Here is a 15,790-nt window from a genome sequence, read left to right as displayed (position 1 = left end):
TACACGCTTGAAGCCACTAGCCAGCTCGGCTCGGCCTTCGCACTGGCAGACGCCTTCCAACATGCAACCACGGCGAAGCTAGAAGAGGTGCGCCCTCTCTAGATCACGATAAGTCTGATAATTCCATCGATGATAGCGCGGGAAAACATCGCGCAGCAAGCCAGCGCACCAAGCCAGCGCACCAAGGCAGCGCTCCATCGTGGGCTCGCTAGGGTTGAGGCGGCAGCAAATTGGACACCAGGTTTAGTTTCGTGCCCAAGCTAGAAAATGCGAGTTTCGACTTTCACTCACTTTCGATAGTTATAGAATTTAATTTATTTTCTCGCAGAAAGACACTTTCAGAACAGTTTCCCACCACAATTACTGCGGGGAGTTCTTGCACTATGGTGTCTGCCGCGTGCATGGACAGTTCTGCCGGCGTGAGAACGACGGTTAATACATGAACTTGCGCAAAACGCCGTCCTTCCGGCTTCAAAGGGCGTAGTGTTTCAGTGAATAATTCCTCCTGAGCAAAATATCGCGTTACGAATTAACAACTCGCAGCGATTGTGCATTTGCGAGGAGGCTTTTTTTTCTCTCTCTCTCTGTCTTCTGTGCGTATAAAAGTGAGGGATGCTTCGAAATTCGAGCCAATGAAGGCAAAATGCGTAGTAGCAAGCCATACCATAAAGTTATTTTAAGCCACAAGCACAAAGCTCAGACAAATCCGTGTACTACATGTCGTTCCCATCGTATACCTGAACGACCGCAGCGCCTCAGTTCCCTTCGCTGTTAGCGCTCAAAAACAAAAGTTGTTAGAGAGCGCTTGTGTTGCCGCCTTTGCCTCTTGTCTGCTGGTTTTTTAGAGCTCTCTTTAGAATGTCGTACCAACTCGCCCAACAATCAATTCTAGGTTATCCGGTGAACTACTTGTATCACTTCTTAGGCTACGTTGGGCTGCGATTCTGGATTCGTCATCACGGAAAAAATTATTACGAAAGTGGCAACTGCTTATGCTTCAGTGCCAGCAACTGTGATTTTGAGCGCACTCATCATGCCGTAGACCTTTTTTTATTGTCACAAGTTCTAGTCATATCAAGAAAAGTCATGCAAGACGCGTCAAAAGTCATTCTTTCAAGAGCGCGAGACATACGTCATCATGGTATGAAATGATTGCTAAAGTCAACAATTTAAGCTGGAATCTCAGGAATTATGATCTTGAAGTGTTTGTGCTGCACATATTAATATTTTCGACGAAAGGCTTTTGCATTTGGTCCTTGAAATGAAAATGTGGATGGTGTTTTTCACACATGCGTGGCTACTTTTGGCTACTTTTACTGCCCTTGGCTCAAGGTGGCTACTTTTTAGCTGGTTTTGCCAATTTTCTGGCCTTTTCGATCTGGCAACCCTGCCCGGAATTTCGCGGACGCGTTATCCTATCTAGCGTAAAATACCTATCGAATGCTCTGCCATGCTTGTCGGCCGCGTTTAGAAGCGCGCGCGCGATGAAGACATCAGTGCGCAGAACGGCGGCCGCCTGCCCATCCATGAATCGTAATAAGCGCACTCGTACCAACTTTGTGTGGCACTCTCTTGGGAAGAATGTATGACTACATGCATTCTTAAACATAAAGCCACTAATCAGGGAGAACATGCATGCGTTTATTATATTTTCCTGTGTACCTTACTAACTATACTAGCTGCAGGAGTTAGTAAAGCTCGCTGTTATTAGCCAGAACGGTTTCTTACTGTTTTTAACTAATTAACTACTAAGCCACTTCAACCCGCCACGGTGGTCTAGTGGTTACGGCGCTCGACTGCTGACCAGCTGGTCGCGGGATCGAATCCCGGCCGCGGCGGCCGCATTTTTGATGGAGGCGAAAATGGTCGAGGCCGGTGTGCTTAGATTTAGGTGCATGTTAAAGAACCACAGGTGGGGGAAATTTCCGGAGCCCTCTACAATGGCGTCTCCCATAATCATATCGTGGTTTTGGGACGTTAAACCCCAACAATCATTATTATTACTAAGCCACTTCTATGTTGCAAAGTGATTTGCAGATCCATGGCTGCACGAGATAAATATCGACAGAACTTTGAAATCAACATGATAATTTCTTCTGCCCTATAGAGTGACAGTAGTGGCGGATATTAGAACTTCCGCAAGTATCCACCGAAACATGACTTAAATAACTGCCAAGTAATTATTTTTTCAATTAGCAGGTACGTATGTATGCCCAAGCTGAAAATTTGAAGTCACATGCTACAGAAAACCTACCATTTTGATGCAGATGTAGCGCCTATCACAACCTTTCAGAAACGCGTCCCAAAAATCAGCGGCGATGTAGCCTCCTGTTCGGGTTCGCACTAATAAACATTTATTTCTTTTTATTATTGCTGATGGTCACCAGTATTCTCATAATCAGAAGAGACTTAAATGTTATATAGGCTACCTTCGTTACACTAAATTTCGTCGAAGTATCGCACGAAGAGACGGCTAGCTAGCATAATATAGCTGGAAAGATATGCTATTTTGAATTTCCCTTGAGAGGTGCCATGTCATTAGTGTTTCTACTATTGACAACGTTTTACTCTGTTGCTGAATTTTCCTCTCGTATTTTCATCGTTTTTTTTTTCACTGCGATGCTAGAAACCCTAAACAGGTAGAACTTTTTTTTTCCGACCTTTTTTTTTTTTCCTTATATTTCACGAATAAGCACCTCCCAGGCTATTCGATGCGAGCACATCCAGGAGAAAACAAAAAAAAAAAAGCTCTTTTTAACGCCTCCACTAAAAACAAAACAAGTAAAAAGCTTTCAGTGGTTAACGAACCGACCTCTTCGCTCTTTATTCATCGCAACTTCCCGTTCAGACCGACGGCGAAATGCAATATAACGTTTCATTATACGCTCCCCTTATGTAATTGCCTTGCATCACAGTCGATCGAGACGCGGCCTCGATGAAAGAGTCCGAAAATAACCGCTCCACGATACGCGCGGTGTCAATTACGCCAGTTTTTGAGAAAGTACCGTAACACACGTGTAGGCGTTCGTTGACCAGGAATTGAAGATTCACTTCCGCATTTCGAATAGCTTCAAGGGGTTTTCCGATATGAATGACACAGTATAGTGTAGGGAGCTAGAGAACAATTGCGAGCAAGTGCGTTTCTTTGTTTGTACACTTTGCACCCTTCTCAAGACACACACGCCTTCTCGCGTCTGAATGCGGCCGTCGCGACAGGGAATCGAACCCTCCGTGTTGCGCTTGGAAAGCAGAAACCGCTTTTACCGAATCAGGCGTAGCGTGCACGGTCCAAAACCATGTTTCTTCTTTGATTTCAATTTGTGCCCAGCTTCAGAGAAACTGGTCAAGTTCTGGTTAATCTCCACAGAGAAGAAACATAAGCGCTAAAAGCGGATTAGGCTCTTCTGAGCAACGGAAGAATAACCGCAGTAAAACTGCTTACATTTGTACCGCACAGTAAGTTCGAGTGTTCGAATTAGTGACAAGGAGGTGAAAAAGTCAGACTCCTTTCTTCAACGACCTCACCTTCCTGCACGCATATAGTCGGGACACGCACACGGTTACCACTAAGCGCACGCAGTACCGAATATTTTGCGATTTCCTATATTCACCGCCTAGTGTATCCAACTAAAGACTCATTATTAAAACGATTGTCCGAACCCCAAGGTACACTAGCTTACATATGCCTGAGAATTTCAGTAATTCACATGAACTTTTTTCGCTTTACTCGATATACTAGTATCCCTCGATGCAGCGCGTTCTGCAGAGCCAGCGGCAGACTTATTCTGCAGCAGTAGGTCACGTTGCCTATATAAACTGTTCAAGCTTACGTCAGTCGAAGCTACTGCTTTTATCCTCAACGATTTTTTCGCTAATTAGCCAAGTAATTGATGCGCAAAAAATTGCGTTGGAGGCGGATGAGGCCAGATGACCGAATATAGCATCAGTTAGGTCTCATATAATCGCGTATTGTACCAGTTCTTCTTTGTTCTTTCTTATAAGCTTGGCTAACGTTATGTTGATGCACGAGATTTACTGACGCCACCACCGCTGTGTCCTTTTCTAGTTGGAGAAGGCTTGACTGCGAAGAGCGCGGTAGTTTTTATGCTGCAAGGCATCAACACAGAGGGTTAGCTATCTGCGTGTGGCAAACGGCACGACGGCATCATCGCAGCAGCTTTCTCTCGAATAGAGCTGAGGGTGCAGGGTGGACTAGGCGGCACGTGGAAACAGTTAATTTTTTGTTACGTGCCCTCCTAAAGTGTCGACGTGACACTTGTTTGTCCTCGCAACACAGAGCGCGTATCACCTTTCCTGTAACATTTATCGTTTACTCCTCAAGTAGTGCACGTTACGCCACGCTCGCCCCGAATTAAGGATGCGTGATTACCTCATCGAACGCTCGATTCAAGTCTTACCTTTCTGCTGTACCCACGCTTTCATTTTCGCACCGCTTTGACGAAAAGCCAAGCTATCCTGCACCCCGTCCCCCTTTTATTTTTCTTTCTTTCTTATCAGCGATCATCGCCGCCGCCAGAACGTCCGACGCGGAGAGCAAGTGATATTCACGATCGCATCAGTAGCACGCCTGTCGCTGGGCAAACCACGTCAAAAGCTGCAAGAACGGTCCCAGAGCTCTCAAAATGATAGCAGGCTTACGCGAATTTAAAAATGTGATCATCACGGCTAAGCCACAAGTGTGGGCAATGCATCGATGAAATGTTCCGCAGGTGGACATTTGAAACGATTTTTGTTTCCTGCTGCAAAGTTGAATTTCGGACTAACAAAAAAAAAAAAAACGTTCAGCTCCAGAAGAAGGATCGGTTTTTCCCTTTTGTTGGGGATCTACACCTGGCTCACTTTAACTCAGGACAACGGAGATGTATGACCACACTCCATCGACTTCCTTCACATATGCGTTACCTTCCTATAAACACCGCTCTTTCTAAGAAGGACAATACTACCCACTCTACAAAGCCTTCCAACGAAAGCACGGTGCGCTAACCGTCGCAGTACTGCGGGCTGCCGAAGTAAAAATTCGGGAAGCGGCCGAGCACACGCTGTCCCAAACGGACTGGCACAAATCTGACTCCCCAATACAGTCACATCGGCCTACTATCATGCACGCTTCGTGATGTGGGCGTATATACGCGTACCTCAAACGACACATTGTCGATTAATTGAACCTGGAATAAAATACGTCTACTTTTACAACAACCGACAACTTACGCGATCGTTTCCAAATGAATCATGTAATACCAGGTGCACTCAACGCAAACCATGAATCGGGCTCGCTTTCATTCGCCTGCGTGCTCAAGTGGTAGAATCCCTACCGAATTTTCATTCAAGCTTTGTCTCAACGTAGTCACAGCTGACATTGAACGAGTCAAATCACGCGTTTGAAAAAAAAAATGCCAGACTGGTTCTCAACCAGCCTCAATTTCTGATGCACGCCGGGGTACCAAAGTGTCACTTCCAACAGCTACCGCTTCTTTCGTTCTGCGAGTACATGTGAAGAACGACCTCCTGACGAGGGTGTGGCATTTTAAGGAGACTACACGAGGACACACAGTCGGCAAGACGATTAGGAGCAAAATGTGCTGGAGTGCAATGATCGAGCATTGTTATGCTCGAGCATTACAAGCAGCTCGGAAAAAAAGAGCAAAGGGAAAGTAAAAGAACGTTTCACTGAAATGTCAACTTTTCTCTCCCCAAATCTACTATCGTTTCACTCCGGTAGAGTGTCCGTAACGACACATTATCTACAGATCGAACGCACCACGTCCTCGAGGCAACTCGTAGTCTTTCCGGAACGAAGCGTGCAACACTGGGAGCGCGCGCTTTGAAATTAACGCGTGGAACAAAGAAGCGACCGCGTGAACGAAAAAGCACGCGATCACGAAGTCGCCTGGTGAGTGGCGCGCATTTACCTGGGATCAAACGCACAGTTGACGGGTCCGAGTCCTGATCGCCGATCGAGGGGGACAGTGGCGTCGAATTCTGACCGGCCAGCGAGTCAGGAGTTGTGACTTGCGTCACTTCGAACTTGCCGGTTGTCGTCGATGTAGCTTCCATGTTGAACGCGAAGCGTTGTCGACCGTGCACGCCGGCTTAACTTACCACGGGCATTGCGCCCACCTGCGTGTCAGATCGCACCGGAAACGAGTCAGTACGCGCTGAGCACGCCGAGTCACGGGCACGCGTCCCAGAACACACCGAAAAGCGACGAAACCAGCGTCCAACGGCGACCAACAGCCCTGTCGCAGTGCTCGCGCGATCTGGCCTCACCGGCGCCCGAACCGCTGCTGCAATGCAACGCGCACGCGCGACCGTGTCCCTCCGCGCCCGGCCTCCTCGCCCTGAGGCCTGTCCGCGCGGGAAAACTAGTCCGTCCGTTCACGAATCGTTTGCCCACTTATAAATATCCTTTCCGGTTCTAAACACCTCAAGAACGAAACCCGAAGCCCCTTTGGACTGCAAGTGGACATATTCGCCGATGTAGCATGCGTAGGATGTCGGGACCACAGCTTTTTTTGTTTCCTTTTGGGCCCTTTCAAATCAATGCCTCGGGCCTTTCCGAGCAGACGACGCAGCGCCGCAGCGCCACCAGGTCCAAGTGGAGGCTCAAACCCCGAGCCCCGCCTCCGTTTTGTTCTCTTTCTCCTTGAGTGTGAGAGAGAGAAGCGGGTTACTCTCGCTCCTAGAGCTACGCCGAGGTCCACGTTTGGTGGCGCCACATGACAAGTGCTCTTGAAATCGGCTTTTTTTAGCTGGGAGAGGTGCAGACGACGCGGGCCCCCTTTTGTTTTTATTCGTTCACGCTCGCGCCCGGTTAGGGAATCGTCTTTCTTATTTTCCCCTCCGTACGTCAATATAGGCCCCAGCGCTGGCATCACCGCTCCTATGCGAGAAGGGAAAGCTTCGATGTCTACTGCGGAGCGTGTCAGCCCCTTTTACCACCTGCCTCTCTTTATACTGCTCGGAAGTTTCTCACCAGATAAAGTTCGGTGAAACCTCATACTCTACAACTGTCCCAAAGTGACATCATTATAAGCACGCGACCGCGATTCAACATTTTGTTGGGCCGTAGTTTCTAAAGCACACACTCAAGCTTCCTAGACGGCCATTGTTTTTTATTCAACAGCAATGGGCGAGTGATGCTGCTTTGAACAATATAGGAACAAAATAAGTAATAAAATATTAAAGACCAGCGTGCGTCTCGAATATACAGTGGTTTCGATTTAGCCTGACAGCATTACCAAACAACAACAAAGTGGGCAAAGAAAGCCTCGCATGGTGCTGGCATAAAAAAGAACAGAAAAATGGCGCGTTAAGTTACAACGACGGTAGTTGCACGTGAAGTGGAAGTGTTTGGGCACTTGACCGCTTAAGGGAATTGCATTTTCTACCACCTATCCTCTTAGGGAGAGGGAATGAATTGGGCAATGAATCAGGCTAAAAAAAAATAAAAGAAAATAAGCTGCACAATTTCTACACTTAAGAAAAAGAAAAGGACAGCAGATATATCCCGAGCTTTAGATGCAACGGCGAGAGCTACGAAATGCGAACAAGGTGGCATGGCGATGCGCAGCGCCCATAGTGAAGGCACTCCGCCGTAATTCAATTTTCCGAGAGCAAGCGGCGTTGCGCTGTTCCGCGCACCTCTCAGGTAGCAAGGATGGAGTAATATGCTCCAAGTGCTCCCTCTAGAAAGTCGAGGAGCTGCCAAGGACGATAATGACGACAGATGAAAATAGCGCATTTTCCATTAAATGGGCGGTCGACTGCTAACGGCGATTTGTTGCCATTCAGACGCAGCGAAGTTTGCGCTAAACACGGAGGCGTACTCTCAAACTACCCGAGAGTGAACTTGCTTCCGTATTCATTCAGAGTGATGCAACGACCGCGCTGCTTTTGCTACGCGACATCTCGGGCGGGATGACGCATGAGGCACCCCCTGCTGGGCACAGCATGCATGAAGCCCGAAAACAAAAGTTACGAAAACAATACAGAAATACAAGCCTGTGAGAACAGCAACGTCGTGTCATAATGTCTCTTTTCTCTCCCTACCGCCAGAAACAAAGTTGCGCACTCTTCTTTTGGAAGAATTCCTTTCGTGTTGTCAAGCTGCATAATTTTCCGCAAATCTTTGCGCTGGAACAAGACCAGTAAGCAACGGCGAGTTCCCCTTTCTGAGCGCATACTTGTCACATGTAAAAAAAAAAAAAAACTGCCACGCAAATCGCTCATTACCAAGGGAGACCTACGTCCAAAACGTTATAGCTAAGCTATGTCTCCTCATCTCGAATATTCTAGAACAGCACTTAATGTGGCTCATTCTTAAAGTCCCTGCATGTCTATGCGCTGCTTCGAAGACTATATTACGCGTACAAACTACCGCAGGCGTGTCGCCTGTCGCGAAAACGGAATAGAAACGTTGATTCCGTACTTTCACGCCACCAACCTTCCAGCCACGTTTTACTATCTCCACAGTCCGATTCACTCAGGTTTTGTCTATATGTACGATCTTCCTTTATCCAAGCGGAGCGCACCGCTGCCTTCCAAGGCAATTAAGTGATTCCCGTAAGTTATCTCTAAGAGGAGGAGGAGGAGTTCCTTGGCAAACGCACCATCACTCCAGGGCATCGGAGCAGACGTCAAATGCACCTCCTTACAACATTTTAATTGAGAAAGTGCAGGTTCTTGATCATCAGTGACATCAAAGGATCTTCCCGGTTGAAAGGTCAACGCAGTGCCCTTTAACGCCGTGGCTCAATATTTTTTTAGGGCAATAAAATGATTATGTTTGAGTGGCTACATGGATATGGTTCCAATGTATTCCACAGGTTGAAAATAACGGATCGCGAAGGACTGAGAGTAAACTATGCAGAAGACCGATTCACATAATCACCAACATATTTGAAAAACAGTTTTAATGCATGCAATCTTCAACTATACGCGATCTAATGCCTGCGATCAACTACAGCGATCTAATGATCGCAGTAGGCAAGAAACCGGTCTGAGAGTGTTGAACCTGATAGAGAATCTAACCTAATAGACATGACGTTGCTTTGCGCTGCTGTGGTGTTTCCCCATCGTTTCACCGAATCTCTAGAATCACCTCTGTGAGAATAAAAAAGAAACATAATATAAAAATAATATTTGTTGGGGTTTAACGTCCCGAAACCACGATATGATATTTAAAAAAAACAGTTGACAAGGTGCGCTTAATAGTGAACGGGTCTTCCTTGTGTCTTTTGTTCGCCATTCGTGCCAAAAGATCGCATATATACATGATTACCTGACCTATTGCAGGCATATGTCGAAGACATCGTACGTTAAAATAGAAGACCAAAGAACATCGCGGGAAAAAAAATGCGACAAAGCTGAAGCAACAGCAATAAAATATGTAACAAGTGTATCTCGGTGCATGTTTTCAAACAAACTTCACAAAACGTCTTTTGCACATGAAGGTGCAGAGACGAAAACACTGCTATTAAGTGGACGGTTCTCAAAGCTAGACATAAAATATGATAAGCTGGTACCATAAGCAAAATGGCAAATCCTATAGCCATATCTTAAATCCCCGAAAGCAAGAATTTAAAAAAAGATCCAGTTAGAATGTCCCTTGAGAGTTGGCTAAGTGACGTGAAAGCATGATTTCAGTGGAGGCTGCGGCCTTTTGTAGAACTTTTTTTTTTGTCGGCATCAGCATGGTGTCTTTCATTTACAATCCAGAGTTTTTGAGCGTCTGTATAAGCCTATTTGAAGGTGCTTCCCGCGAACACAGAAACGCGTTTTCAGCGTCAAGTTTTCGCAATGTCATAATTTTCCTGATTTGCTGAATCATCGATGTCGGCTCTATATCTCGTCCTAGAACGGGATTTACTCCAACATCACGACATTCAACGAAGTCTTCATGGAAAGTGTTCTCCTTTCCAGCAAAAGTACAACGCATACACATATGGTTCAGATATATTGGCAATGTTATTACAGGGGATCTTACAATATCGATTTACCCCTTAAACCGCGTGAAATTCGTTTTTTTTTTTCCCCTTGAAAGTGGAGGGGTGTCATCTTCTTGCTTGGTCGGCATGCATTATGGCGTATGTTAGCATATCGATACTGTGATGTTCTATGATACTGTGTTAAAGTTCCCTCAGTACACGAGTGTTTTGTGGAAATGGTTGTTCAAGTGCGGGATGCGTATAGGATGAGTGATAGCGATGAAGATGTCATATCTGTGCATGATGCGGTAACGCGCATAAAACGAGTATGATGTGTGATTATTAGACTATTTTGATTTGTAGTCAAGAAGGCAATAAAGGAAGAAGGAAAGTGTGCAGCGCATACGTTAAGACACTTGCCTTCACAGCGTGTGGGCCCGGGTTCAAACCCAGCACCACCAAGAAAACTTACTTCGTTCTGTACATCTATTTTTTTATGACTATGATCGTCTCACGTGACAGCGGTGCCGACGGACGGACAGTAGTCTTACCGAGATGCATAGAAATGGTTACACATTTAAAAATGTAACATCAACTTACGCAGCATGAGAATGGCAAAATATTTCATGTTTTGTCATTCTCTACGAATGTATACATTCGCCGAGCATGACAAAAACTATAGTTCTTTGAAAAGGCTTTCAAAGAACCAGCACTGCTCGACGGCTGGCTTGATTGTCGCGATGGAGTGACACGGCGACGGTGTCGTTGTTGGCTGCAGTAGCAACCAACAACGCCGCCATCGTCATGACGATGCGTCACAACATATGCGTCATAACGTAACAAATACGTCAGTCGGCAGACACGCCGTCACACTTTCATTTGTCCAAAAAGAGCATGCGCTAGCTAGGGCAAAAATTGCGGTGAATCGCACGCTTCGACCTCAATAAACGCGCGCAAGAGGAAACGAAACTAGGACGAAACCGCTGCGCTTCAAGCAAGCAACATCATTTCGAACTACATAAAAACTGTCCACACACTTACACATGTCCGCTGTTTCTTGTGGTGGAAGCACTAGTCTTTTGCGATCTCTAAGCAGAAAAAACTAGGACATGGTAACATATGGGAAGAAAACATACGTTTGCTGCAGTAAAATCTCAAGATAACATTAGAATGACTCGTTGTTTTCTTCGGCAATATTTTGACGACACATTATCGAACGATGTTTTGATGTACATTTTTTTTTCTTTTTTGAAAATTTCTCTCTTTCATTGTTTGAGACCGCCGCACCAATAGTCGCGCTCAAATCACAAACTCCATGATGTCTCCGGTTGTGCAGCGCTTTTCTTTCCAAGTTTCGCAACGAATAAAAAATAATAATAATAAAGCGCTCATTGTTCTGGCAGCCTTCGACTTCGCAGCGTTCTTGAGTTTCGTTTGCGAGGCTCATTTCGCAAACCTTCCCGTTTCGACAAGGGCAAGATTTCTGCGATAAAGATACATTCAGTCTGCGAGCAGAGTTATTTAGAAAAATATAATTGCCTCAAACCACGCAGGCTTCCGCAACGCGCTACATGCAATGCGTGAACAGTTACGTCATTCTGGCGCTGTTTGCGATCGACAAAGACTCATTATATTCGCACAATCCGAGCCCTGCCAAGTGCACGCAAGATTACTTTCTTTATATAACCTTCACTCAATCGTCTTCTGCCAGAACCTTTAAAGGGGTCATGAACCACTTTTCCAAGTAATGATCTAATGACCTCAGTATCGGAGTTTACTGCCTCCCGAATCGATTGCCGCAAAAATTTATCGAATCCGTCAAGAATGAGCGGAGTACGGGGGTTTGGCGCACGCTCTCAGCGCTTTCTCTCTTTTCTCGTGCCGACGAGCGCACTGGAAGCTACATAGGGAGGGATGATACGGGGGTAAGAAGTTACGTCAGCGCGCGTCATGAAACGCGATCGCTCTCCCGCTGTGATTCGCATGCGCGAGTGCGGCTGCCGTGTAAATTTAGCAGACTGAGGAGTGCGGCGCGGGCAAGTGGCGGCACCCCGTGGCAAGAAGCGCATCTCATTCGGCTATCGGCCAATAAGCATGCTATATCTCTTACGACGTAAACTGGCAGATCCGCGACGTCAACGTGCAGACGCCCCGCCCACCGACGAGAGTGAGAACCGGCCTCTGTTTGAAAAGAGGGCGCCTGAGGAAACGGCAACTTCGCGCTCCGCTTGTGGCCTTTACGCGGCGCGCACGACTGTAATATTTTCCAGAGCAGTTCATAGCCGTGCCAGCTTTCCGCAGGATGTGTTTTATCAACAAGCCCAAGGGGTGCTTCATGACCCCTTTAAAACAGTGTTCGAAATATAGCCAGAGTTATACACCAAGAAAACAAAAACAAAACAGCGGTATGAAATTCAGTGCGTACATTTTGCTTTAAAAAGTAAGTGTCAGCAAGTAGAGTGAGATGGCTAAGTAAAATTTAGCGAGAAGGTATCGTACTTCAGGACACGAAATCTAAAGCGCAGAGTTTTGCTTTGCAAAAACAAAAATAAACCCGACGCCCCAGCGCAGTAAAAAGGTATATCATCCCTAAAATACCGTGCGGAAATCTGCTCAAATAAATTAATGAGTAATAGTCATACGTTTGTACATACGAGCAGTTTAGTACGAATAAATGGTCACATAAGCATGCATAGCTACAAAACATTCCACGTAATCAACACAGACAAAACTTCTCGATCACTGGATTACCATCGTCTGTGCGCGCGTTCTCTACATTCTGCATTAACATTTATGCGACAGTCCTCGAGTGAAGGCACTATACATTTTGTCCATGCCTTGTATCTGGGTCACGCCTGAATTCCTTCCTGTAACGCGAAACCGTACATAGGCGCAATTTTTAGATGCGAAGCAGCTCTTTGACTAGCCTGTGTAACGCTGTCTCTCCGTGCGTCCGTACGAACGCGCAACGCGCTCCCCTCGCCGCAGGTGTTGGAGCGGTGCCAAGTAGGTCACGCCGCAGTTGCTCGTTGACGTCACGCTCCCCTCGCAGTGCGCGCTGACGTCACTCTCTCCCTCGCCTGCCGCGCACTCGCCGCAGCGCCCGCAGCTGTTGCCTCGTCCGTTCGCCCGCAACACCTGCCGCTACCGCCGCTCGCTCCGCTACCGTGACCGCCGCTCGCTCCGCTACCGCGACCGCCGCTCGCTACACCGCCGACTCGTCGGTTCACGCGCAATAAACCTGACGCGCGCCTAACGTACGCGTTGAAACATGTCTGCACGTGTCACCTCTCTCTCGCTTCACCCTCTCCACCGCTCGCAACGCTCGAGCGCACATCGAGTGCTATAGTCGCGGGAGACTTCAACGTTTACGTCAGCGGAGGAGGAGGAGAATGGCTCGTCGATTACATGCGTGACGTGCACTCGCTGAAGTGCGTGTCGGCGGAACGGAAACTACCCACCACGATAAGGGGAACGTGCATCGATCTGGTCTTTGCCAATTTCGACGTCGAATGTCTGCAGGAACCTCTCAGTGTGTGTGGCATCGGAGACTACCATCATCATCACGAGCAAGCATCACGGCTCGCCGGCTGCGTGTTCGGCTCGTGACGCTCGCGCTACGAGTGAACTCGGGTGTGCTTTTGTTCCATGCTGATGTGGAATAAAGTGCCACAGATGTTTCGTTAATTGAGTGGCGTGCTTCATAACAGTGGCGACGAAGACAACGAGGACTTCAACGAGTCCTGGACCCGCAGAGCCATGAGCGTGGGACGGCCACCAGTGTTTGAGGGAACGTGGTCAACGTTCCGAGTTCGCCTCGAAGCATACTTCGAAGCGCAAGACATCACGGACGCGACGAAGCGACGAGCGGTGTTAGTGGCCTCGCTACCGGACAGCGCGATTCGAGTGATCCAGGGACGTTGCCATCCGAGGCAAATCAACGCACTCAACTACGACGACGCCGTAAAGCACCTCGAAGAGTACTACGCCCCGGAAGTCAACGAAATAGCGGCAAGTTATGCTTTCTTCACGCGATCACAGCAAGAAGGAGAGAGTGTACAGGAATTTATTGCAGAAATAAGGCGGCTAGCAGAAAAGTGCAATTTCGGATCGTCTCTCGAACGCATGCTGCGAGACCGAATCGTGTGTGGAGTCTTGGATGAAGATGTGAGACGACATCTGCTGACTTTGAGGAAGCTGACGCTTACGGAAGCAGAGGATTTCGTTATCTCAGCCCAGAACGCTGCCGCTAATGCTAGAACCATGCAATCTGCGGATCAGAGTACCATCCACTTCACGCGGCCGCAGAACCGGCCAAGAAAAGGGCAACCGAAGGCCGAACGCATGACATCTTGCCAGAGGTGTGGTAGTGAAGCTCACTCGAACGAGCAGTGCTATCACGTCCGTACGATATGCCGCCGGTGCGGTAAACGAGGGCATCTCGCTCGAATGTGCCCAGGACAAACTCAGTGGAAGCCCCGTGGTGCTTACGCCCTGTCGGCAGCATCTGATGACAGTTCGGGAGATGAGAAGAAACTTTACACACTAGTGGCTCATAAAACGACTGATGGCCGCATGGTTAAGCCAATTTTCAAAAAAATCACTTGGGATGGTGTGCCTGTTAATATGTTGATCGATACGGGATCCCCCGTGAGTGTTATCTCAATGAGCCTGTTCAAGCAGAATCAAAGCAGATGGCCGCCTCCAAGCAGCACCACTCTTAGACTGTCGTGTTTTTGGGAGAGCTTCCAGTGGTTGGAGAACTGCACATGAAAGCAACCTGTGAGGGACACGACATACAGGGTACCCTGGTTATCGTCGATACTCCTGGACCAGCGCTGTGCGGAAGGGACACGATCAAGGCGTTTAACAACTGTGGAGTGGCCATGATGATTCCAAATTTCGTCGCAAACCTCAACACGCGCAAGGAAGACCGCACAAGCCAGCAACTTCAGACCTTGCTCAAGGAGTTCGAAGATGTGTTTTCGCCAGGTTTAGGACTATACAAAGGTCCACCTGTGAAGCTGATCTTGAAAGAAAACGCCACGCCCCGCTTTTGCAAAGCACGTACGGTGCCATATGCTTTGACGACCAAAGTGTCCGATGCTTTGGACCGATTAGTGGCAGACGGCGTTATATCACCGGTTATGGCAGCAGAATGGGCGACGCCGGTGGTTCCAGTAGTTAAAACTGATGGGTCCATTCGACTGTGTGGCGATTTTCGGCTGACAGTGAACGTGGCCACCGTGACTGAGCAGTACCCATTACCTCGTGTGGACGACATCTTCGCAAGACTGAATGGCGGTGAAGTATTTAGTACACTGGATTTGACTCAAGCGTACAACCAGCTGCCCCTGGATAACGAGTCCAAGAAGCTGACTGTCATAAACACTCACAAGGGCCTATTTGCTTCAATAGGCTTCCTTTTGGAATTAGCTCAGCTCCGGCCATCTTCCAGAGGCATATGGATTCCCTGTTCAAGGATCTTCCGGGTGTACAAGCCTATCTGGATGACATCATAGTGGCCGAAAAGCGCAATGACACTTCATTGCTAAAGCAAGTCCTGCAGCGCTTACGTGACTATGGGCTCAGACTAAACATTAAGAAATGCAAATTCAGACAAGAAGAAGTCACCTTTCTTGGACATCGAGTCGATGCTAATGGGCTCAAACCGAAGGACGACAACATTGAAGCAGTTCTCCAAGCACCGGTCCCCAAGTCGGTGAGCGAACTGAAATCTTTCTTGGGCTTAATCAACTATTACGCCAAATTTTGCCGAACCTTTCCACAGTCCTAGCCCCATTATACAATCTGCTAACTAAGGGGGCTACGTGGAAATGGCA

The 15,790-nt window shown here is 47.6% G+C and overlaps 1 protein-coding gene across 2 annotated transcripts in view; it reads right to left on the bottom strand.

Moving 5' to 3' along the window:
- LOC119371819 (solute carrier family 12 member 7) overlaps positions 1-15,790 on the bottom strand; it is a 481,180-nt gene that overhangs the window by 368,103 nt on the left and 97,287 nt on the right. Inside the window, exon 1 of one of the 2 annotated variants that reach the window (XM_037642287.2) lies at positions 5,931-6,264. The exons of the other annotated variant lie outside the window; for it this stretch is intronic. Within the exon in view, the coding sequence (XP_037498215.1) occupies positions 5,931-6,075 (145 nt within the window). The 5' untranslated portion in view covers positions 6,076-6,264. Of the gene's footprint in view, positions 1-5,930; positions 6,265-15,790 lie in introns of those variants that run through there. 2 annotated transcript variants of the gene reach the window in all.

This window comes from Rhipicephalus sanguineus, chromosome 1 (assembly GCF_013339695.2).
Source record: "Rhipicephalus sanguineus isolate Rsan-2018 chromosome 1, BIME_Rsan_1.4, whole genome shotgun sequence".
Taxonomy (NCBI): domain Eukaryota; kingdom Metazoa; phylum Arthropoda; class Arachnida; order Ixodida; family Ixodidae; genus Rhipicephalus; species Rhipicephalus sanguineus.
Note: the sequence above shows the minus strand (reverse complement) of the source record. Positions and strands in the feature narration are given on the sequence as shown.